The sequence below is a fragment of the Anneissia japonica genome, unplaced genomic scaffold (assembly GCF_011630105.1).
Source record: "Anneissia japonica isolate Jap-2015-1 unplaced genomic scaffold, ASM1163010v1 scaffold288290_len239259_cov183, whole genome shotgun sequence".
Taxonomy (NCBI): Eukaryota; Metazoa; Echinodermata; class Crinoidea; order Comatulida; family Comatulidae; genus Anneissia; species Anneissia japonica.
Genome location: NW_022746555.1, coordinates 152,450 through 179,302, shown reverse-complemented (window position 1 = coordinate 179,302; position 26,853 = coordinate 152,450). Strand labels below are relative to the sequence as shown.

The 26,853-nt window shown below is 33.7% G+C and overlaps 1 protein-coding gene across 2 annotated transcripts; it reads left to right on the top strand.

Moving 5' to 3' along the window:
* Nucleotides 1–255: 255 nt before the first annotated feature.
* Nucleotides 256–24,509, top strand: LOC117120245 (patatin-like phospholipase domain-containing protein 4). Of its 2 annotated transcripts, none has more exons than XM_033265260.1 (5): nt 256–353; nt 7,674–8,037; nt 9,661–9,891; nt 12,421–12,486; nt 21,766–24,509. In XM_033265260.1, the coding sequence occupies exons 2-5, from the start codon at nt 7,702–7,704 to the stop codon at nt 22,081–22,083; spliced, it is 951 nt and encodes a 316-aa protein (XP_033121151.1). In that variant the 5' UTR covers nt 256–353; nt 7,674–7,701; the 3' UTR covers nt 22,084–24,509. The 2 variants fall into 2 exon arrangements, with proteins under 2 accessions (XP_033121151.1, XP_033121152.1); XM_033265261.1 differs by lacking the exon at nt 256–353 and adding an exon at nt 3,661–3,834.
* Nucleotides 24,510–26,853: the final 2,344 nt, after the last annotated feature.

Genomic DNA, 26,853 nt, shown 5'->3' with positions numbered 1-26,853 from the left:
TGAAAATAATGCTTCACTTCTTGCTTATCCAGGCTATGTAGATATGCATACCACAAAATATAGATGATAATGAAGCGTTTGTAAATGATTCATAATATGAGTTGGTTGACCTTCGTGGCATTAAATATGCATTACTTTATCCATTTGAATGGAAACCAGAGGGGATCTGGCTTGCGATCGCATCCGGCTTATTTGGGTTGTATGACGTCATTCTTTCGTTGGAGCGGCCGCTACCTGCCGCTGCTAATCTGTACAGAAAGATTACGTCATTATTTTGGTTTAAGATTGGTGGTGTGACGTTATTTTTATGAACTAAGGATAAGAAGTCTTTTTAGTCGGAGAAAACCAACAAGGTAGTGTTCAGTTTTAAACAGTTTATTTAAAATATATATAAAAATGTAGATATATGGTGTGTTGTTACAATACAACACGTGAGTGAATCGCTTTGAATTTTGATATGAAGGCTACCGCGGTAGCCTATACGATGCAGCAAGATGTAAACATTGATGAGTAATCCACGTGGCGGACACGAGACTAGCTTCACCGCAAGAGTGAGCTCTCACAGCGAAGTTGGCAAGCTTGGCTAGGGCCTAGGCCTAGCTCTAGATTTGCCGCCTTTCTGAGTCTTCGGCAAGTCAGCTTTACTATCTAGCGTCTCCTCACTCAACGCACAAGTTTATTACTATACCGTAATTTCAATTCAGTGATCCTTCACTGATCAGTTGATAAGTTGAGAACCATGCATGCCTGTCACAGTGTCTGGCGTTGAGGATAATCGTGTACAGTACTTGTATATTGTAGGCCAGAGATAATCAACTTGAAGGCCCAATGGTCTTCAAATGGTCTTGACGCGACCTGGAATCAGAGAGGATGTGGCCACTCCCACATAAATCAAAAAATGATGAGAGCACAATATTATCTATATTTTAGGATAGTTTGGCAATTTTCAGAAAAGTAAAAAATAATGTATATTGTGACTTACTTCCAGATTGTCAATGGCAAACAGGGCCAGGCATACCAGACTGTACAGTAAGGCCTGCGCACAAAAATTAGGCCTAGAAATTCGTCGCTCAGATTTTGCCGAAAATTATTATCATATACTAGGCCTATCTATATTGTTACAATTCTGCACACTTATTTTCCTAGTAATTTTCCACTCTAATTTTAGTTTTTGAGTTATCATCCGCGCAATTAAAAAACATTACAGTATGGCAGGGATACGCATTGATTGATTGATTGAATTTATTCGTAATCAAGAGTCATAAAATATATACAAATATGATTAAAAAAAAAACACAAAACATGACCCTAATTACAAGGAAAAGCCCAAAAAAGTAAAACTTATTTCCATTGGCAGCAAGGAGATAAAACATTGTTTAGCCCTAAAACTAACAGTAAAATACAAATAAAAAAAAAGTTAAAAAGCAATAACAATTCCAAAAATTATTTTAGTACTAAAAATTGTTACATAATAAAAAGTTAAAATTCGTAAAATGATTAAAATCACTTAAAGTTGAAAAAACTAAATATTAAAGGAACACTACTGTAGGTCATTGCTACAAACACACGTGTCCCACAAACCCAGTGGCGGGGCAAGGGGACTTTCCCCCAGGTAATTTTCTTAGCACCCCCCCCCCCCACTCAGTTTTGACAGAAAAATGAAAATTATAAAATTGGCCATCCAAAATGAATTTCTCCGATGGTCTGTCTGTCATTTACAGGCCACTTAAAAACAATGCACTCTCAGATGTTGGCTCTGCCACACTGCACAAACCATGTGTGCGTATGCTTTTGCACTGTCATTTGTGGGACCTTAGCAACCAGAATTCAAGGGGTGGGCTTACTGTAGCAGGAAGGACCATTGCATCATTAATAGAAAAATGCCATCTAGGCCTATAATCATAATTCAGTGTAAAACTTTTTAATTGAAAAGTGTTCCTTTTCAGCGAAGGAGATATCAATTTATAACGGTATTAATTTTCAATGAGACACAAACATTTTAACAATTTGAAATTTCACTGATTTATATTTCTCTTTCTACTACTGAAAATCATTAGATCATAGTTGCTGGATTAGTGTTTGATTTGAAGAAAGAATGTGACTCAATTTCTCTCTTGAACAGAATCACTTCCTGTTAAAACAAGGAAGTGTTTTAAAAAACTGGCATTGCAAGTTTGCAAATGTCACTTTAAGGGATGCCCATATATATTTGTTCACCAGCGATGTCAGTTAATTAATAAATATCATACTAGTAAAACCTCAAATATAAGCCCAATGGGCTTAATGTCGTGAAGAAGCCCATCTCGAATTGAAGACCCAAGGGCTTCTTTTCAGGATGACATGGTCTTCTTTTCGAAATAGTACAGACGTATGTACTGTACTATTTCAAAGAAACGAAATGAATTAAAAACACGCTTGATTTACACAGTAGTTTAGGCGATTTAACACTGGTTAATACACTCCATGCTACAGACTGATGTTACAGTGGCCCTATTTATGGTTTTATAGTTAGAAGAGCCCCCTCTTTACTTTGCAATAAGTAGCCTCAAGAAGAATCCCATCTTGAAAAGAAGCTTATCCAAAGTTTGCAAAAAAAAAAAAAGAAGCCCCAGGGCTTCTATTCAGGATTTTACTGTATCTGTGTTCAAAATGAATCTGTGTTCAAGCAGCCTATAGAGCAAAGTTTTGGAACAATTTTCCCACAAATATTAAATACCAAAGATCATATAAACACAAGATGGCGTTCTCCGTGATTTTACGCGTAACAAATTAGGAGCGTCGATTTGGCACAGAAAAGTATTAATCACTTATGGGAGAGGGTGTCCTAGTCATTTCCATGGATCTAGGGTGTTCATGTTACGCCAAAGTTTGTTACCAAGTACGTTAATTGTTCCTTATGTTCTAAAGAGAGGGCGCTTCTAATTGTTAAGCGTAAACGTAAAGTACGCATACGCTATGGTCAAAGCAGTCAAATTTCAAAAGTTTTTCACTTTTGCAAGAGGGTGCCGTACACTTGGTTATTACAGAATTTGCACGCGGAAATCGTGGAGAATGCTATCTTGTATTTATAAGATCTTTGATAAATACAATAATTAGAAAATCATGCTTGGTTGAGATCTTCAAAATATATTTCAAGACAATTATTTGTTTTTTAATCTCCCTTTTCTGTTCCGCATTTTGTACACTTTATAAATATTTAATGTATTTATTTTATTGATTATAAGCCAAATTTTAGGGTTTATATAAAGAATATTTAAAGTGGTATATATTTTATGCATCCTTTATGAGACAAAAACAAAATTAATATCTTTATATTTTTTAATTACAAAAAAAAATCAGCTTACCAACAAAATACAAATATGCAAACAATGCATACAAATCAGAAATTAAATTTTAAATTTCAATTATAAAATGCAGTATAATATGTAAATTTGTTAATTTAAAAATGATTAGCTTTAAGACAATAGCCAGTTACTAGTTTACATATACTGGTTAGTATCAATTGTTTTATATGGATATTGCAAAATTTAGGAATTTGTTGCTGTTTGGAAGCTCGGCATTTTGCCAGCCAATCAGAGAGAGGCTATTAAGAACCTTCTACCTGCTGGTGCATTAGCTAGTGCATCAGGATTGGTTGTTCACAACACATTTTGATGTCATTGACACTTGTTGTTTTCCTGTAGGGAGGTTTGATCAATTTTAATTTAGCACAACTGGTGATTGATTTTGTAATTTACTGTTATTGGAATTTTTTGTTCAATTTAACTGAACTTGATTCCAAATTTCATTTATTCCGCTCTGCAATTACTTTATAGATTTACATCCATTTTCAAGGTATGTTTGATATTTTTTCTATCTCCCTTTCTGTTTCTATTTTTTTTTTTTCCATTTTGCAGGACACATACTCAGTGGCGGCTCTAGGATATATTTTCTGGGGAGACTGAGCTGTCCGACAGGGGGACTTGGGCTCATAGGCCTGAGCTGGAGGAAGGGTTTGAGAGGGTGTTCCCCCTCCCAAATGAGATTTTTTAAATAATAGTCCACCTTTTTTAATAATAGGAACCTCTGGATGGCCAGAAATGACACTCTCTTATTGTGACAGACGTGTTGGCTTGGCATGGGCCTATTTTTATATATTTTTTAGTCCAACTGCCCGACGTGGGGGGGGGGCTGGACCTGTCCGGTGGGGGGGGCTTAAGCCCCTGCTGTCCCCCCGCTGGTGCCGCCACTGCACATACTACTGTGGGAATGCTGGTAAAACAAAAATTGGCGATAAAATATAATTTGGTTTAGGGTCATCTACTTTAATGGTCATCATTATAGGAACAAAGCATATTCTGTTCTAAAATTTTCCACCCTTCTCCCCCCTCCTCCCCACACAAGAGATAATAAAATGATGATTGTTGTCAATTTGAGGTCACCATTTCATCCTTTCAATATTCCCTTAATTTCCTTTCGTTCACTCACTATATCCAAAGGTATTCGCTCTTCTGTTTTTCCATTTCCGTTTTATGTTTTTCTACTTTTCATCCTTCGTATTTTAACCTCCCTTTCATTGCATTATGTAATATTTTACATTTATACACTAATAGATAGGAGATGGTCATTAATCATATACAAGAAGGAAAAATAACTCTTATTCCAGAATACATTGCCTACTAATGTAATTAAAGCCATAACTTTACATGAGAATGCTTACATATAATAATACACTGTTGTTCATAACCTTTGTGTTAAAAACAAATCCACATTAGAATACCACAATATTGTAAAACTTGTTTTAAAATATAATTTCATACTCCACTTACTGTATATTGAGATTGTAGTGGTTTAGGCCTTCGTAATTAATTGGAAAGAACTCTGTGTTTATTTATTTATTAAGTACTGTTCATTCTTTTCACGATTGTAAATTGACACAGCCATTCCGTCCGGCTGTCAATTCAAATATAATTTGCTCTCTCTTCCTTATGCTCCCAGTGTTATCATGAAATTATAATGCAAAAAGCTTTAGTGATATTGCGAGAGGAGATAATTGTAATGCAGTCAGTAAGTAGATAGAGTCATATCTCCTTATTTGGAAAGTATTAAGTCTTTCAGATTAATTGGATTGCTTTTTATTTGATACTTTGGTTGAAACTTAGTTTATTTCTCATAAATAATGTTATCATTGTTGCTATCATGATAATGTCAATATCATTCCTTTTTATTATCATCATTGTTTTCTTATTTGTATTCTTTTTATTTCCAAAATATTACGTCGCAAACAGTAAAAAGAAAAACCATCCAACTGAGTAAGCTGGAAGGAACCTACAGTAATCGCTGTACTGAAAAGGCAGTGTTTTCGACTCACCCAGTTTCACATGAAAATATTTAAAAATTGATTTAACACGTTGACTGCTAAACCTTTTTTTTACGGTTCCTTCCTGTGTGCCAAAACAAGTTTACATGTACAAACATACTTTTTTGAAATTTTATCTAGTCATATATCATCAAAATGATGTGTCTAATAAATTGGCGGAAAAATATTAGGGGGCGAGTATACTCGTCGATGGCACTGTGATAGAACTTTTTACTGACTATGCCAAGTGCGAGTTATCTCATCCTCTTTTTGCATGGGTTGGTATATATTCAAAGGGGGCCCCCACTTGTACCGCTCGAGTCTACTACCGGCAACATAACACAACAAACATACATTATGTCATTTTTACGTTATCGTCTAGGTGTATCTTCCCCGAACTACCAGCCGTTGAGTGTGTGGTCCTACAATGTATAATAAAGAAGTTATAAACGCTAGAATGTCCCCCCCGTTTTTTACGAGTATACTCGTTCCTGGCGCCCTCAGCAACACCCTGTGGGCGAGTATACTCGTCGCTGGCAGCCGACGTGTTAAATAAACTACGTATATTAGATATATAATAAAATGTACATCAAAATCAAGTAGAATAAAATTCCATTAAAATAATAAAATGAAATTTTTAAAAAAATATAAAAAACAAACATTTTAAAAAAAAGTGTTAAAATGTATCGGACTGTATTTTTATCACCTTCATGATCAGCAATCATATCAATTGTTACCATTAATTATCATCATCACCAACATAAACCATCATCATCTGTGAATGTATTAAAGAAGTTACATCCAAACAGAATTTCCATGTTTATTTTTGGTCAGTACAGTATATAATCCTGAATCTTGAATCATCATTTGGAAATTGCAAAACAGAGAAATGCTTTGATTAATGAAGATCCTAAAACATTTAAAAGTGATATTTAAAAACATCCGAGTTAAAAGGTTTCCAATACTAAATGGAAGATAATTTCCTTTAAAAATCAAATCGTTGCTTATGTACAGTTACTTGTGAAAGTCAGAGCCAGTGGCAGGCTGTAGGCAGGATTTTCGATGGGGTGGCGGTTGGTGGCGAGGCCCGAAGAAGCGCCAACAAATTAGCACTTTAAGGATCTTATATAATGGATTTATGAAACCCATAATTTGTTTCATGTCCTTTACAAAAGATTATTATATCATTTATTTTTTCATTAATTAGGAACAGTTTTAGTGAATTAATAGGTTTTAAAAAGGGGACCTTTTGAAGTTTTGGGGTTGGGGTGCATCCGCATGCTCTGCACCCCCTGCCTACGGGCCTGTGTGTGGAATTTTTTTTTCACTATAGGATCTAATTATATGGATCATTGCCAACAATCATTGACCCTAAATGCCTTTTGGTTGGTAAAAATTGGAAACAACAGGGCTAAAATTCATGCTGAATGTATCAACTATAATTATTAAAGCATGAATTGTGGCCATTTAATATTAGGCTCCTCTTGGAAAAAAAAAAGTTTAGATTTTTAAAGATTTTTGGTCAGTCACGCTTGGTCCACACAGAATTGTTTGGCCTAATTTGGAATGTTTATTCTTTTGATCTGGTATTATAATAATGATAATGAGTGATTACAGTGGTTAGGCCTGCACAGGCCAACGGTTGTCCTACCCTTGACCGATGTTGTGTATTTGTATAGTATCAAATAGTACTATCCTCCATTATTCGTGAGAAAATATAAATATTAGGAAATACAGGCTGGGTATTTCAAAATATGGTCATTGAGAATGGAACGAATTAAATCCAAAGCCTGCCATAGTTTTGTAAAATTTGTCTTCACCCACTCATTTCCACGACCTAGATAAGTGTGATTGATGAAATATCTCTTCTAAATTAGGTTGATACATGTATCATCTTCTAATTGTCAATTGTTGCTAAGTATCTGTTATAAATTTATTGATCTAGTGAATGTTTATCAATATTGTTGGCATTGTCTGTACAGTGTGTCAACACATCAGTGAAAGTAGGTGAAAATTCCGATTAGCAAATTAATTTTTAAAGAATGTTATCACAAATATCTACTAAATATAGTAATCAGTAAACTTCAATTATTAATTTTGAAAGACCAGGAAGTTATACTGTAGTACCATAAACCATTAGGCCTCCCTGTGGTTGGGCAAAATTTAGGTTCTAACTATCTAAAATCTTATAAATCGGGATGTACATGTAGAATGAAAAATAAATGTTTTTATGTTGACTTTTTTGTGTTAGTTGTAGATAGATATCGAAAATTAAGTATTTTCCAAAAACAAAAGTCTTGCCTTAACCAAAATATTTGATCTATTTATTCCGCAGTGATCATTAACAAGTCTACGTAAACTCCATGAAGCTGATTCTTGAGTCGGAACCTAACAAGACTTCTCTGAGCAATTACTGTGATGTAATTACCGAAGACGATGAATACCTAGAAGATGTTAACGAAGAAGAGGATAACGACGATGATACTGATTGTAGTCTAAGCACGATGGTTGTACAGAACAGCTCCAACTTGCATATTTCTTTCGCTGGTTGCGGATTTCTGGGAACGTATCATGTTGGAGTGATCCAGTGTTTGATGACACATGGAAAGGGATTTATGAAGAGGGTTCGAGGTGTTGGTGGTGCTTCTGCAGGGGCATTAGTGGCTGCCACGCTGTTATGCTCACCAAAAAAATTAAATGTAAGTGCACGTTCAAATGATAATTTCAAAAGAGTTCTGTCCCTAAGTTACTTACACGGACACAATTCGTTTCTTGTTTTCTTTCATTTTGGAACAAATCAATAATCGATGTGAAAGTGAAAAAATTATAGGAAGTGTGCAATACTGGTAGATACTGTATTGTTTTAATCATTCCATTGTTGTCTCCCTGTTGATTGACAGACACTGTCATTTCATTATCAATGCATCCAAATGAAATTAAGGTCAGTGTCAAGACTTACATGGATGGATGGATGGATTTATTCAGTGTAAACGCCAATGATAACCCACGAAAGTATAGAAGAAGACTTATTTCTAGTGGGGTCCTTCTGGTGGTGATTGGGCAGTACACCAGGAGACAATCCCCTACTCTTTTCCGAAGACTGCGTTTTTTATGCACATGGGCCATAATGCACACAGGACCAAATGCTTTCTCATCTGAAAGACGGTGTGCCATCGTAATTATAATACCCTTTAACTTATAAATAGTAATATATTTTCACACTCAAAATCATATGATGATACATAAAGTATTGTAAAAATGTACCATATTCATTTAACCATGATACCATAGCATAGGTTACTAACTATAGTTCTATGCCACCATTACACAATACTTTCTGCCTACTTAAGATAATAAAAAGAGATTTAAACTTGATATATAGATGTTGATAGTATTATATGATTAATATTTGCACACATACTTATTATTTGACCCACTACTGAGTACTATACATGTAGACCCCATTTCACAATACCATCTACCTCATTAAGATAATAAAAATAGATTTACACTCTAAATGATAAGATAATACAAGTATAAATGGGCATATTCTACTCATTTGATCCAGCGTTGGTGTGTTAGACCAATCAATCCAATCCAATCAAAAAGCGCCTTATATGTGTAAATAAATTTTACAAGCCAGCTGATCTATGAACAGACAACAATGGAATTTAAACAGTTAAGAAGTAGACTGTTTGTCTGAGAGTTGTTTCTTGTTGGTAGCTTTTGGCATCATTGCAACACCTCCACCAAACTAACTGCCAAATATCAGTCGGATTTGAACTGGTGTCGTTTTACATCAGCATCATGTCATGTGACTGCACCAACATAATTGGTCTAATAGTCATGTGGCAATGATTAAACCTACAGTTGGGTAGTCTGTCTGTAATTGTATAGATCCTGGTTGGTTTAGTGTATGGACTAGATGTTTTAAACACTTTATGAAATCACTGGTTTGATGCTACTCAGAAATATAAATTAATTAAAAAGAAAACATATTTTCTTCATTGGGATTCAAACCATGCTACTAAATGTTTTTTGGGAGTTTTTTTATTTTCAATAATTATATTAAAATAATGTAAATGATGGCAGTACAGTATTAATAATTATGCTGGGAAAATTTGCTTTTTCCCAGAATTATATTTTGAGAAGCCCATCAAAGGGTCCTAAAAAAAGAAGCCTAGGGCTTCTATTTAAGGTTTGTATCTTTTGCCTGCATATAATTACAATAAATGGATTATCTGGCATTACCGATATTATTTTCCATTGTCATTTTATAATTTTAATTTTTTTAATTTTCTCTTTTTCTACCATATAATTAGGACGCAATGCAGCTGTGTTATAACATAGCAGACACTATACAAAGTAAACCACTAGGTGCTCTTACTCCCAATTTTAATATGTCGCATACTTTAAGCACGGAACTTGATACTCTCCTACCACCGAACGCCCACACGATGGCTAGTGGACGACTGTTCATCTCGCTGACAATGCTGAAAAATCGCAAGAATATTGTAATTTCGCAATTTGAAAGTAGGGATGAACTTATTCAGGTGAGATATGAATTTTAGTAATAATAAATAGTAATAAAATAATTCATACTGTGCCAATTCCAATTAATATCTGTCATAGTACATCTACTTCCAGTAAGCCAGTTATTGTCAAAACCAACAATCATCAGAAAAAAAAATGAACAATATGCTCTATTCCAGGTTTTAATTAACTTGATTTATTATTCAGGTGTGCACTGTATGTGATCAGATAATGAGAATTAAAATTAAAAAAAAAAAACAATATTGATTTCAAAAAGAAAGGAAGAAGGCAAAGAGCCAAGAAGATAAAGAACATGTCTTGGGTCAGGTCAGCTTAAGAGTTGGAAGCATTCTGCAAGCGGTCCGGCCGTTATAATATGGGGGGTGGGGGGATGAGGGTTGGTGGGCATTTAACAATTTGTTTGTTAAAATTCCAGACCCGCTACCTATCCATGGATACATGATTTAGTTGGTGGGGTATGAATATATATCTACCCAAGTCCCACCATGGTTGGTGACCAACTTTTTTGGCACTTGGGTGACCTGGTAGATTCTCTGGGGCGGATGCAGGATTTGGCGGTACGGGGTGCGTGAGAGTCAACACCACCTCAGCCCCACCATGGTTAGGGCCAAGGTTTTTAAAAATTTTGATGATATGGACCTCTATGTGCCCGGAAGTTGCGCTCTAACATCTTTTAAAATCTTACCGGTACTATGTCCATAATGATAAAATAATATGTATATATATAATACAATATAATTATTTTTCTTAATAGGCCTAAAATTTAGGGGGTGCGATCGCACCGTCTGCATCCCCTCTGCATCTGCCCCAGATTCTGGCAACCTATAGAGCCACTACCCTTCCCCCTCAAAGGGCAGCCACAACATTTCAAGTTAGCATAAGGACTAGAGTTTTTATCCACCTCAGCCTAATGGCTGGGGCTGAATTGAGAAAATTTTGAAAATAATTCACCTATATTACAGCCACTAGAGACAGGCACAGCATTTAAAGTTACAGTACAATAGCTTGGATATTGAATTCCTACCTACTGTACAGTACCGCAGCACCATCATGGTGGGCCAACAGATTTTGAAAATATGGCATCTCTAGATGCCCAAAAATAGCAGCTACTCCTATTCCGCCCCATACAGGAGAACATACAGGATTTAACATACCCACCTCAGATCTACCATGGTAGGAAAAATAGCTCCTTTGCTGGGAAATTGCACATGCATACTACTGTAAAAATTAATTAATTAATGTTCTTCACTTTAGGGGTTTCAATTTTGACTGCAAGTTACAAAGCAGTTTGTGGTGATGACAATTTGGCTAACTCCAATCCCCGACATTTTATAATACAGTAGTACTACTAACATTTAAAAAAAAAAGTTAATTACAAAAATTAAGGATTAAGGATAAAAGTTTAAGTGCACATGCAATACAAAAACAAGCACATGGTGGGTTTTTTTTGTGTTTAAATATATAGTACAGTATAACATTAAAAAGACAATATGATGTGAACATTACTAATAAATTTGTTACTCAAAGATATCAGTTTATATAAAAAAGTAACGGTTTTGAGAAAAAGTGGTCCAGCCAAAGCCGGTGCAGCCAGTGCATTTTCTGATGGCCCTCCTGTTGGAGGATCAAACTTACAGTGTTGGGTTGTAGCACTCTAGTATAATATGATCACCGTATATAATCATACCTATTTTCATTATGATTGCTACATACACGTACACAAATTGTTAGAATTGTACCTTATTTTAGCCACAGTGTTATACAGTATTAAAAAATCTAATACATGGTATTCAGCTTTCTGAAAGTGCAATGTCTGAGTATCTACTCTTGTTCTGTGATACATTAAGTTGAGATAATCTTTTTGAAGGGAGCCCTCTATATAAATATCAACTTTAAGAAATTGGTTGGTCTTTAGAAGTGATAAATAAGATCGATTCCCAGATTCTCTACAAGCTATAAAATAAAATGATAATAACAATACTTGTTAATAATATTAGGATGATCTGATATTAATAAATATGTTAATGATGATCATCTGGTAAATATATTACAATTATTAGTAATTTATAATAATGATAATGACCAATAATAATTGTCAATAATTATAATAATTAAAGTTGTTAGTAATCTTGGTACTGTAATTAGTAATTATTATTAACATTAATAGTGATTTTTAGTATAGATAATCATTTTGCTATTTAAAGCATTCTTCACAATATTTCAGAAGTTTATAACTATATCATTTTCTTCTATTAAATAAATGTAATTTATTTAATGGAAGAAAGTGATATAGTTGTACCGTAAACCACTGAAATATTGTGGAGAATGCTATAATATTTCAGTGGTTTACAGCTATATCACTTTCTTCTATTACATAAATGTAATTCAATGTGGTTTCAGAAGCCCCAAGAAAAGTAATAATGCCTAGCCTTGCATGGATGTACTGTATTTCCAGAAAAAAAGAAGTTGGAGCCTTATTGAACTTTCTCAGACATACTATTGTATTAATGTACTACTTGTTTTTATAGGCATTGCTATGTAGTTGTTTTATACCTGTGTACAGTGGAATGAAGACACCGACATTTAGAGGCAAGGTAAGTAAACAGGACAAACCTTAAAAATACACATTTAACAAAAACAAGTTAAAGACCCCTTCAATCAATGTCTTTTATCTTTATTGGTCTAATTAGAGGCCAAATCTGCTAAAAAATCATGGAAAAGCGAGCCTCAAACTTGGTCCTTAATTGGAGGTAGACCTGTACAGAATATATAATTCAATATTAATTTTCTTACTTTGCATACAAAAATGTAATTTGTTTCATTATAAGTTAATAACTTAATTTGATCCATTTAAATGATCAATTCAATTATTGTAAGATGTTTTTGATTTTTTTTTTCCAGATTGAGTCAAGTTAATTGTATTAATAATATTTACATGCTTTAAACACTATTTATTATCAAGTCCTTCTGTTTGGATATCTTGAATATAGAGTAAATTCCATATGGTTAATTGGAATCTTCTATTTCCTATAGAGGGCAGCAAACAGGAATATGAAATGTCTGGTTGATTAATGTTCTTTCCCAGATAATTATTGCATGATATGGGTGGATGTTTAACCTACTTTCATCAACCTCAAAGTTTAGTACACCACTCAGATTCACTTCAGATCACCCAGTCTGTTCCATCATTCTGTTCTTGGGTTAATTGTGTCGGTTTTGCCATCATCTTCTAATTAATTTCACTGCATATTTTTTAGTTTGTTTCACAGTTTGGAACCTGTTTGTGAAGGATCCTACCTTACTCTAGTTAATTACTCCGTTTTTGCCTAAAGACCTATGTAGGCTGGCTCTTCTTTTCCAACAACTTGAAATTGTTCTCAACTGTGAGCTGGTAGGGCGGTATGGAGGCCACCCTGGTGATGGCTCTGAGGCCTACAGGCCGGCTTTGACCTTGTCATATCCTCATCATTAGGAGCTCTAGCTAGCTTCATAATCAAAACCAACCACAGAGTGACGCTTACAACATTTGTTTAAAAGCATAATTGCTTTCAATATTAATTTTCTTCATAGGGATGAAAATATAATGACAATGAGGTTTGTTATTGGATTGACAAAAAGTTATTAGACAAATTTTAGACAAAATTATACATATTTTATTTCAATAAAAATGTTACTTTGGTGAATTTGAGAAAAATTTATTTTAAGATTAAATGTTATTTCAATAAATTTGTTTGAAGGTTGAACAAATTGAAACCTCACTGTTGCCCACAGGGTTTTTAGGGCTTTGGGGGAGACAATTAGTATTAGAAATGTTCAAATAATTTCATTTGGCTTCTGATATATTATTTAATATTCTAAGCCAAAATAGTATTCAACGCCTGTTTCTTTTTAGGAATATTATTTTAATGGCAAACCAACCAGAGAGGTGCTTTCCTGGAAGTTTGAAACAAACAAGATTTAAAAAAGTTTAAGACTGTCTTATACTGAAATAATAATAATAATGGATAATTACGTCTGCAACTTATAAATCTATTTGAAATTAACACTAAACAACAGACTGCTAAATAAGTCAAAAACAAAGATTAAATATATTCAGTTATTTTATTTATTTAATTAAAAAACAATTTGTAAAAGCTAAATGCTTAGGCGAGACTTTTTTTTATACTTTGTTTTGCAAACTTATGTTTTTTAAAGATCGGAGGAGGAGGGTGGAAAAACAATAAAAATAAAATTTTGTTTTCTTATTTCACAAATACTTTTGTCAAAAACATCCAGAGAAAATAAAAATAAAATTATATTGGTGAATGTAAACAGTGTAGTAATCGGATGGTTAATTAAATGCTTTAAATTTTAATGTAATTAGAAATAGAAATAGGCAATTCATATTTTTTTTGGGAGATTTCAAGGCAGCGGTGGGTTAATTAAAATAAAGAAAAAATTTTTTTCTGAAATTTCCATTTTTTCGTGGCAGTGGGTACACTAATTAGGCAAAAATAAAATTTTATTTTTATTTGAAATCATAATTGGCGGGCAACAAGTTGCTAAACTAGGTATAAAAAATGTCTCACCTTAAGAATATAAAAATAAACGCATTGCACAGTTATAAAAAAAAATTATGGTTTAGACATTTATATTACAAAATCCTTGAATTTTATCGTTATTTGTGCACCAATTAATTATTAAGAAAAATAGCTTCTCATTCTAATTTTCATTTCAATGCTAATGGTTTAGTCAGGTACTGTAGATAATTTTCATAATTTTCACAAGAGTACAGAACATGCACGTTAGGTAGGGTGTGGGGGAGAGGGGGGTTGAAAATGTATCCATTATGCAAAATAAAATGTTGCCCTCAAAATTGCAAAAATCATCATTTTATTGTGTACTCTATCAGGGGGAGTGATGGGGTTACAGAAAAAGGTATGTTTTGTACTCTCATAAAAAATAATATAAATAATGGATGACCCTTTCAGCAATTCAATTAATTGAATTTAAATGCACTACATGCATTGCAGTTTTACTTAATTCTTTATTTACAACTCATAATTCACAATCAATGCTGAGTATTTTTTGCCAAATACCATGGGGTTCACCCATAAATTTGACATGCAATAGTTTGAAACATAGTTTGAAAAAAGTGATACAAGCCATTTTCATTAAATATTTCAAACTTTATTAGTTCTTACTTGAAGTTGAACTAATAAAGTGTGAAATATATTGAATCAATATGGCTTGTATCACATTTTTCGGACTTTGATTCATACTGCCTAATGATGAGTATATTGTTTGTGGTCTTTGATACCTGTGGAACTAACTGAACGATAGATTGACCAATTCCCTGACCGTTAAAGTATCTATTTTTAAAAATTGTAATCATCCCAATAGGGGGTGCCCTCATGGTCAAGGCTTTCAAATGATATCTTCTGGATCTTGTTCCGTTGTTCAATGTGTTGTTTATCCAAGTTTGTTTTTCTTTTCTGCAAGCACCTTTCATTCAGTTCATGTAGGCTTTATCAGGACCACATGCCAGATTATACTTGCTGTGACTCCCAGGGGGACAGGGTTATTGATTTAGAGGCTATTTTAGTGAGGATTAGGAATATAGAAATTAATAGTAATTAATAGTATTGTTTTGATCAATTTCTGTTTGCTTGTTTGATTAGTGATTGATTGATTAATTATTTAATTAGTTAATTAATTGATTAATATATATCTTATTGATTGATTTATATCTACTGTATCGATAGTTGCATATAGATTTCTTAAATTTTATTGATTTTAGCAAGCATCTGTACAAAATAAATAACATCAAAATTAAAGTACATTGCTGGAGAACAGCAAAAGTGGAATAAACCACTGTCATCAATAATAAACTTGAACTTGAATAATGATAATGAAGACTAATCACTAACTAAAAACAAATCACTAAAAAATAAAGCAAATTTTAACAGTTTATTTAAACTTTGTTTAGTTTAAATTTAAAATGAGTAGGTTTATTATGTTATTCTATGTCTGTACAGTAGGAAGCACTGGTTTGTTTTTAGTACATCTTATGAGGGACTTTATATGATCTGGATGTGAGATTAGCCAAGCATTTTTAAGTAAGGAAGAAGACTACGGTATTTTTTTGGGTGGATTTTTTCATGTTCGTCTTCCCTTATAAAATTCCTTAATTCCTTTTGCCTGTCTTGTTTGTTATTGCTGAGTGAGAGTCGCCGGTACCTTTTATTGTTCCTTCTGGGAATAATCGTTTCATGGAGTTACTTTTCAATTAGCCATAGTCTCTAAACGCTCCTGCTTGTCCCCAATGAATATATCCTGTCTGGAATTTGTTGAGTATCAATAACAATCCTTGAATAAACTAAATACTACATTCTATTTTTATGTCTGTATATCTTAAGTTTTTTCAGCTTTTATCTGAGCAAACAGAAAATTGATTTATTTGTTTGCTATTATTTGCATATTATTAGGTAAAATAGCAAGAATAATATTTAATCAGGATTTCTTGCATGGTATGTGATTTTTCTCATGTCAAATCAATTTAAGATTTAGACATATTCAAGCTATTTTTGACCCTGAAGTCTAGTGTGTGTCGTTGAACTGCTAATGTGTGACCTCTGTCCTATGTTTTCTATTATGATCAGTAGCATACCTTGATGAATATGTAAATGGTGATCAGTTCGAAGAATATATTTTTTTACACTTTGCCATCATTTTATCAGCATCATTATCATCATCTCATCACTATTATATTTATGTTATTGTAATTCAATCAATTCATAATAAACACCATCATCATCCTTCCTTGTCTTCATTGCAATGTTTATCATTATCATCAACATCTCATTTCACATCATCAACATAATCATCATCATTACCATCGTCATCATCATCATCATCGACAACAACAAAACCTTATTATCACTTCATCACTGAACAGAATAATAACAATCATTTAATTTGCTTTTATTAAACAAATAAATCTGAATTGTATAATCCATAGATTGACAGAAAAATGTGTTTAGTAATTTACAAGAATAATAGCTGTAACAAGGTTGTAATGTGCTTATTAAGAATACAACATTTTGCAGTTTACCACAATTGTTGAGTTGTTGGACTAAGTCAATTGGTTTCAAGATACAAAGCAATTAACTACTGCACGTCTAATAATGCTCTCAAGTACATTTGTAGGAGTAATGACAAGATCATTTTGATTTGGCCTGGACAGCGGGAGGCTACGCTATACCAAAGCACTACCTAAAGTATAGCAGCTGCATCTAAAGGTGATCTTCAGACCCAGCTTGAACCCTAAGGACCGTAGAAATTGCAGGTTACAAGAAATAGCATGGGTCTAGAGTTAAAAATGATGTACGTGATAATATTCAAGATTGATTCTGTCCCCCTCCTTCCTATTTGCAGCGGATAGCGATAAAAGTTGCCGTCCCTCCTGTAGATTAAATATGAAGATACTAGCACTAACGGTGTTTTGTAATAGGTGTAAAGATTGATTGGCATCGGTTTTCTGTATAGTCTAAGGTGGTTATACCTGACATCACACTGCTTTGGAATGCAGGAAATGTGCGATTGTCGATTAAAACTATCAGCACAAGAGTTATCTTTGTGAACGACAATTAATTTATAGTTAAATTTGTAGATGCCTCGGGGTAGCGAATCACATGATATGCTGGAATCCAGGAATATGGTTTTCTATTTATCGAAGTAGTGACATATTTTATCATTTTGTACTAATATGTAGGCCTAATAGTACATTGCTCCCTTGAAAGGTTAAACAATAAATTTGAATTTAGTTAAATTGTTTTGTATATTTATGTTGAATATTAGCTATCAATTTAATAATGAGATTTTCCTCCCAAATTTAACAGAGCTATTTATAATGTTTCTGCTTATTTTTTATTTGTTTATTTCAAACCATATTTAAAGAGTGTTGCATATCCAGCAAAGCTGATCATTTGGATCAGATATTAAGATGTACTATCTATTATTTGCATACCTTAATTTGGCTGGTAATCAATTTAAATATTTTAGTGTACTAAAATATTTGTAAGTAAAGGAAAACTTTTATACAGTTAACTTATTGTCATTCATCCTTTTAAATTGCCAATGCTATTTCCTTTAAAAATAAGGAAAATGGTAAAAAATAATATTTTAATTGAATATTTAGAAGGGGTTCTTGGTACAGTATATTGAATATCCAGCAGATGTTAAATGTAAAAAAAAAACATTTAAGTAAAATACTGTGATATTAATAATTAAAAATTAACGATACTGATAGAGAATTATAAGAAAAAATACACTAAATGGATAGAGGGACTAGCATCATTGTGATATGTATGACGTAACAAAAGAATTATACAAGCAATAGTATCTGTTGTTCCATCATTTTACATGTTGAAAGAAAAATAAAATCAAAAACGTGCAATTGAAACAAACATAAAGTGAGTTACTGTATTGGCAAGGTCGATTTGATTAATGTTAAACAAACAGCTCTTATCTTAGGCATCTGTATCTCTGCTCGTTGAGAACCGCTTGCAATGAATGCTCAGTGAATATGTCAAACAGTGACCCTTTCATGCAGACTACAACGACCCTGAACACCTGTTAGCCGTGACGCACGTAACAACTTGCATTCAATTAAAATTATTAAGCAATAATACCGGTTACATTATCAAATGTAGAGGATTGATTTATGCACTATTGGAATGCAAGCGAGACATTTCAGATATTGTTGAATGGAAATGCATCAAGTCAAATCAGCTGTCTTGTGTCATCTAATTAGCGCTTGTGCACGTTCTACTGTACATTCTATGAGTACTTATAGGTTTAAATGAAGCTATGTTCTGCGTGACAGCCAGTCGTTCGACAAATAGTTCATTTACAGGCAGGAGCACAAGTTGTTTAAGTGTGAACATGCCATAAACTATGACTTTCGAACATGAGAGATGTATTTTAAGTAGAGTATTTTCAGTACCACCTCAGAAACTGAATGAAATTATGGATATGAAGTCTGAAATAGTCAACTAATCTTTCTTGCTAATTAACAGTTACACAAATAAATAAAAGTCAATGTATTCTTTGCAAAGACACTTAAAGCTTGCTTTAAATTTAATTATTATTGAAAATTTAATATTTCTTTATATTTTTTTTTTTTTTTTGGGGGGAAATATTAATTTTGATATTTGATACTAAGCCAACACTTTGCTTTGTTATACAAAATAATTTATTGGTCTTTTTCAACCGTGGATCATTTCAACAACAAGAGTTTTGAACCAATGAAAGCTTTTTTTTCATATCTGAAAAAGATAAATAAGTATATAAAAATATAAAAATAGTGTAAAAGAATATAAAATGAGGAATATATTATTTTAATGTATAGTCTGTCTCAATGCTTTTCACTTCCCCATTCAAAATTATTGTTATATAAAGAGATGATCTTTGAGAAGCTTTCAAAATATTACATCTGACAGGAGATGATCAGATTGTGAAAGTTTTAGTGGAAAAACTGTCAGGAATTCCACATCCAGCTAGGCCTGTGGGAAATGCGATATCCGATGGGTAGTCGGGCACTGTCAGTGGCCATTAAACCTCTTGTCTTCATCGGTGTCTCACAGACAACTCTTAGGCCTACGACCTTTGAAGATTCAGAAACAGTAATTATAGCACAAGTGACAGTAAAGTGTGACTGGACATCGATGGGTTTCTCTTGATTTTAGAATTCTTGATAAATCAGGATGCTACCAGTCAATGTCTGGAACTTCACAATAGTGTTTTATGCCTATCACTGTCTGACACCTGTTCGCCCATGGAGGTATAACATATTTTATACCTCCATGGTTCACCAAACACATTTTATAAAACTTCACTAAGTTTGCTCCTCATTTGGTTTTTAAGTTTCACAATGCACTCATTTTTTTCTCCCTAAAATTAAAGAAAGTTTTTTGTTTTTGTTTTTTTTTAAGGAATTGATCTTGTTTTTCCATATTAAATAATATTTAATTTGCTTCCAATATCATGCTACAGTATTTTCTCTATCTATGTATTGTGAATCTGATTAAATATTATAAGGTAGTCATTAATATTGTTTTGACATTTAACAAATCGGAAGTTTAGATGTGGCCCTCAGTGTTAAATGAAAAACGTTGGCATCAAATTTATTTTTGTCAAGAATTGAGAATACTTAATTGTCATAGATAAAAAATTATTAAAGTATGTTTAAACACAAAATATTAGAATATTAAAATATTAAAGCTAAATATGAGAAATAAATATATTATATTCCATACTTACTCCTGATTTATCATGTTCTGGTTTTTGGGAATAATAGACATATGATGTGTTGAAGGAGATCTGAAAATATTTTGACTGTAACTACTGTATTATAGTTGTAACCATCCTCAAATCAACTGTAGTGTAATCAATATGATGTAATCATAATAAGGTACAATTATGACATCTGCCCACCTGCTACCTATGAGAACGCACATAATTATGTGTATTTGTCAGCTGTCAATTAAACTGCTACCTACCTACGAAGCTTAGATTGGATGGTAGTAACAGCCACACCCTTGATACCAATGTTGGCCTTAATACCAGCTTTGAAATGAGAGTAGCAAGCGCAACAGCAAAAACTCAGAATTGCAAGTCCGCAGAGATCAGCAGTCAAGCCCAGTTGGTTGAAACTGGTAGTAGCCACTGTGTGTGCACTGAACCATCAAGATTTCTGCATCTCTGTTTCTATTACATCAAGCTGCTTCCCATGTAATATGATTAATGCGCTTTCTTTTAGAAGGAACATTAACACATTTGTCACATGTATAACGGGGTGTACATAGATGTTAAATATATATCAGTACATGGAAAAGAGCATAAGATTGTCTCTACAGTTGTACTGCCAAATTTATAAGCAATAATGGAACTTAATTTGATCGGATGCTCTACTAGTTGGTAAAGGGATTAGACCGTTCTCTCTTAAAGACAATGGTCGGGAGGGTGTCACTGGAAGAGAAACGTAAAATTATTTATTTACAATTGATCAGCAATAGGAAATAACTCTGGAATCACTTTCCACTTCTGTTAGATAGTCCACAAATTTAGTTCCATTCAAAAAGAATCTCAAAACTTTCTTGTTTTCTATTGCTTTTTTTTTCTGGTTTATTCTTCACTAGCCAGCTTTGATCATTTTTGAATTGGCGCAGTAACAGTTTCTTTATTATTATCTTTGAGTTTACGTCACCCTTGCTACTTGACTGCAATGGTGGTGCCAGCGGGGGTGGGGGGATTTGTTCTCCCCGTGAAATCTATTGGGGATTTTTTATTCCGGGCCATCGACCGAGGTTCTAATCGGTCCCTTGGTTGGGACCTTTCCGTTGGACATGTTGGACCCCTTGTTGGCAAATTTCTGGCACTACCGCTGCTTCACTGGTTTCTCTTCTTGGCCTCTTAACATGCCTTTTCTTGCATTGGTTGAATTGCATCAGCCAGGCCTTTATGCCAGTGTCCCTGATTCATACCTGTGTCTTCGGCCTGGTGTCCCTGTTCCTTGCGCTGTCTTCTCCTAATCAGACACAACTTAGGGTTTTGTATGTTTTTTCCTTTATGAGAAAAAAAGTGTACATTTAACATAAAGAATGGAGCCATTTCGACCCTAAGTATGGTGTACTGACAGCTTTTTTATTAACGTTATTACACTGCTGTCAGTACACCATACTTTGGGTCGAAATGGCTCCATTCCATGTTAAATCTTGTATGTCAAATATGACCCTCCATAAATTAAATGGTTTCATCACTAACCAAAAGAAATAAAGTGATTTTGTGTATAATGAGTTAAGATTGTCATATTTTTTTCTTTTTCCCCACAGAAATGTATGGATGGTGGGATGTCCTGGAACCAACCTGCAATGCCATCAGGAAAAACAATCTTTGTGTCACCATTCTGTGGCACAAAACAGCAGATCTGCCCTCGAGATGAAACCTGGTTTGACCTGAGCTATGATATCTTTGGACATAGTTTTAAATTCAGTGCACAGAATGTTGTGCGTGGTGTGCAGGCTCTTTTTCCACCACACCGATCTGTCTTGGAGAAGTACTATCAGAAAGGGGTGCAAGATGCTAGGGTGTTCCTGTTTAAGAATAAGCTGTATGAACAGGAGCTGGACACAGACTTAGGACTTGAATAGTATAAGAAAGATGGTGGAAAATTGATTATTGTCAATGCCATGAAATTAATAGTGTTAGCGCTCCCGGTGCAATGCCAGTGTGCCTATGATATATTTCAGGGTGCCTTAAGCCGGACACCCACTTCACCGTACGATGACCACGACTCCTTTATCTGTGAGCGCTAGATTGAGTGACGCTGTCTGCTGATTATAGGGGGTAGTCTGAACTGATCGTCATTAAAAACTTTCCATTTTTTTTTTTCATGTCATTGCGTTCTGCAAAAAAAATTGTGTCGGCAGGTCCATATATACCCTTGAGAATTAGTGCCATACAGTATATGTTGAGGTAAAATGTTGGTGGCATATATATATATGTATACAGTAATGTCATATGATGAGGTGGTATACAGCATTGAACAGTAGCACCCCTGCCCACACCAGTTGTGTTTTGAACGGCACTAGCGTTTGGCAACTGTGATTGAGTGAAAATTAACACTGACCTGCACATAATACGTATACAATTGCTTAAATGTTGAGATAGGTCACTTGCATTAGAAACATACAAATACTGTACACTCCATGCCCAAGGTACTGTTTGTAAAACAATTATTGCCAATCTGATATAAATATTATCACAAGCATAGGTATTGTGCTTTGTGCCTAGAGGTTTAGCTAGAGGTACGATACACCTAGATAGAGCTGCAGGGATCCCAAGTTGTGAAAGCCATTTCAGGGAGGTCTGGTCTAACATGCTTTCCTTTAACTAACTACCTGCTTTCATGGAGGCAAATAATAATGCAGTTGTAAAAACATACTAACATTCGTAATTATGGGAGATGGGTTAGTTGAGGACTGCAAGATTGCTTGTCTAGTGTAAGGGAGACTGGATTCCCTGTGTTACACACAGCGAATTAGCCAGGACATATTGGTCCTAGCTACAACACTGGTTTCAGAGGCGTACTAGGCTTGTTTCATCCTGGAGGGGGGGGGTGTGTGAAAATTGATAAAGCGGAACTAGGGAGGGGGTACGAAATTTGAGAATCCTTATTCCAATGAAAACTTAATGGTCATTTTTAGTGTTTTAATTAAACTCGCTTATTGAACTAATTTGCGCGCAAATACAATGTATGCTAGAGTGCCATATATGAATGAGTTCCATATAGGCCTATGTAAAGTATTTTAATGCCATATTTGCAATGACATATATGATGGGTGATATATATGCCTGAGTGCTAAATATACATTGCCATATATTTTGGTGCCAATTTATATAAGTACAGTATTTTTAATTTAGATATATTTTATATACATTTTCATGTAGCCTACATTTTTGTGTATGAATTCTAATGTAGCAAAATAGTGCTGTATTAGAAATATGGTGTATATTTGAATATATTTGTAAGTACCATATATTCTAGGTGCCAGATAAAATTAAGATATATTTTACAGTATTATTGTATTGCACATAATGTAAAATAGGCTAAAAATAAATGTAATTAATTATGGATGTTGTGATAGCTGAATGTTTCAAGCTGAATATATATTATGGAGGAGCTGGTTGTAGCTTGGTGGTTAAAATACTTTACTTGTATTCCCAGGGTCCTGGGTTCAAATCCTTTTAAAACCATTAAAATCAATTCCACTCACTAAACCTCATAAAGAGAATTGGTTTATAGAAAATAATTTTCGAGTCACTCAATGCTGGGTGAGAATGAATACAAAAATTAAATGAATATTATAGTCACTAATTATAGTCATATCCCTTGTCATTAATGGAACTTTCCACAAATCTTTTCTCCATGTTTTGATTTAAGTCTGACTTCATGCACAACCAATTTTACGTTTTGACGTAATTGTTAAAAAAAAAGTTTTTTTAAGTATGCTTCAACGTATTATTATTTTATTCGCAACGTTTAAAAAAAATATATGTTAACAAATAATGAGCCACATTCCAAGTTTATTTTTTAGTATCTATTTTAAGATTAAGATTATTAGAATATATATGTACTATTCAGTCAAAACTTTTATGATTCCCCTGTTGATAGTTGTGGTCTGATTTAGTGGATGGGTTTGGAAACAAAATATGTGTGGTGCAATATCAACACTAATAAGTTAGGTTCATTGAAATATAACTTATATTCTATTACGTTATTTATGTATTTACTCAAAGACAAATGTCTTAAAGAATTTTTAAATGTGGTCTAAAATTATAACGCAGTTTTTAAAATATATTTAGTGTAAACACTAATTACTACGATGCCAATTTTTATTGGATAAACAATTCATTTTACCTGTTTGGGTTCCACACATGAAACAAAAATATTGCATTGTATAAGAAAAAATGAAAATGAGTGTTATCTTTTCTGTTGCATGCAACATTGAAAGAGAATTGTTGAAATATTGTTTTTACTTAATAAACAATTCATTTTTATGTTTTTCATTGCAAATGCATATAATTTTTCTGTTGCACGCATGAAACATTGAGCGAAGATTATTGAAATAGTTTGCTTTTCATAGATGGAAGTTCACAAAGGAGGTATTGAGTGGAATTGTTTACAGGTAATTTTCCTTTGCCATGCGTAAAACATCGAGTCGAAGTTCGTCACGTGTCTTGCATGAGTCATGTATAATCATGGAGGAATTAGTTTACTGATTCCTGTATGGAACAAAGTTCGTAAAAATTCCTGAAAACTAACGCCCCATTCTGCTACTTTTTTTCAAAATTTATTATAACAAACTTTTGACTGTCAAATAAGTGTTGTGAAGTGTCCACATTTTTTTCAACATCAAAAAAACTTAATGATGCCTTAATGTTATAAAACATTTTTTATTTTTGTCACGGTTTTTCTACTTTGCATTATCGAAATTTTTTTCAAAATTTTGTCTGTTTCTCATTCCCCTATGCATTTTTGATATAGATATTTTAAAAACTTGAAATGAATGATATTCGCCATTACAGTGCAAGCCGAAAAATGTGTACGAGAGACATTGCCTTGACGACCAATTTCAAAAACAATTGTTTCATAATTAAGTTAAGTACCTGTAATTCTCTGATACAAAATGTGGTCGTTCGCTCGTGGTGTGTAAGCATAGGCCTATTATTATAAACGTATGAAAACAGTACACACCAAGTAGGCCTACGCTTACATCCTAGGGTCATTTAGTGTGATAGTACTTTTTATTGCCCGGTTCTTAAGCAATCCGATGCCTAGAATCTATGTAGTACTTTTTATTGCCCGCTTTTTAACCAATCAGATGCCTAGAATCTATGTATGCGGTATAATACTTTTTATTGCACGATTCATAACCAATCAGATGCCTAGCGTCTATGCATGCGGTATATAATACGGAACTATTCGCTTGTGACGAATTGGTCTATGGCTAGTAATTACATTTAAATAAATGTTTCGACGAAACATGACATTGTTTCATGATTGAGTAGGCCTACCGGAATAATGCTTCAGTTACTGACAAACTTTTAGTATTTGATCCCAAAAGATTCTGACTAGGATTTACAACGTGAATGAAATGATTTTACGCAGGCTTGGTATTCCATTTTTTAATCAGCCATTTCATGTAACCGAACAGGGGTCCAACCCAACGATTGTATTGTATTTATAAATAAATATTACAAATACTGTAATAATTAACCGACGTATGATATGTCATTTATAATAATAAACTAGGACATTATAATACAGGTCTCCCCCCAATTAACGACCACTTTCGGGACCGTGGTCTTTAGCAGCTTTAGTCTCTAATTAGAATAATAAAGATACGGATTTGTTAATATCGGACCAGAGAAAAGTGGTCTTTCATTGGAGGGGTCTTTAATTAGAGGGAGATCTGTATTATTCTTTTGTAGACATATACGCCGATAATTAGGTCCTTTCATCATTGTTGGTAAAAAGCGATCATAACTTTAGGCCTACTTCTAATATTATATATGTATTTTCAAAAATGTTTTAGGTACAAATGACGATAATAAATATGACGCATTCGTTATCGTTTTCGTAAGGTTGCGAAAACTCCCAAATTGGCGCAGTACTACGATGTAGCCTACGCACGGCTATGATTTTTAGTCGCCTTCTTAATGTAACTTCTACGTTACTGGTTCCAAGTAGGTTTCCCGTGCTGATCTGTCTTATTTTCTATAGGTCTCATCTGCTTCTTGTGAGTCACCTTGGACATTGTATCCACGGAGTTAGCATTCGAAATTTTATACCAGCTTTATACAAAAGACGCTCCTCTGCGGATTACTTGTCTGCCCTAGTTAAAACATCAATAAAGTTAGGATCCGATTAATGCTGGCGTTGGTTACCAAGATAATTATAGTCGGCTATCTGAAACCACCTGCAAACAATTGAGACAACATGAAATCTGACAGATCTCCTGTGATCGACATACGGTTCGTATATTCCAATAAGCGCAACTGACACAAATGTTGCCATAGCCGGTAATTACATAAAACCCTTATATATTAAATTGTTTGATGTTCGGATACATAAGGACGTCACATAAAAGGAGTCAAGGTGAAATTATAATACAGTAGACGTTACAAAACTGACAAAAGACCGCAATTCAATCCAAATCAATCCTAATATGTTTTATTCTTTATTTCATTCTTATCTAACTGCGAGCATTTCAACACTTAAATGATGGAAGTGATGCACTGTAAATTAAGTCTCTTAATAAGGCTTGGGAGTAGAGCTTTTTTAATGCAATATTTCCATAAAATCATTACACTGTTGCTACAGTGTTTTCACTGCGTACGGTAGCTGTCCCGACGCA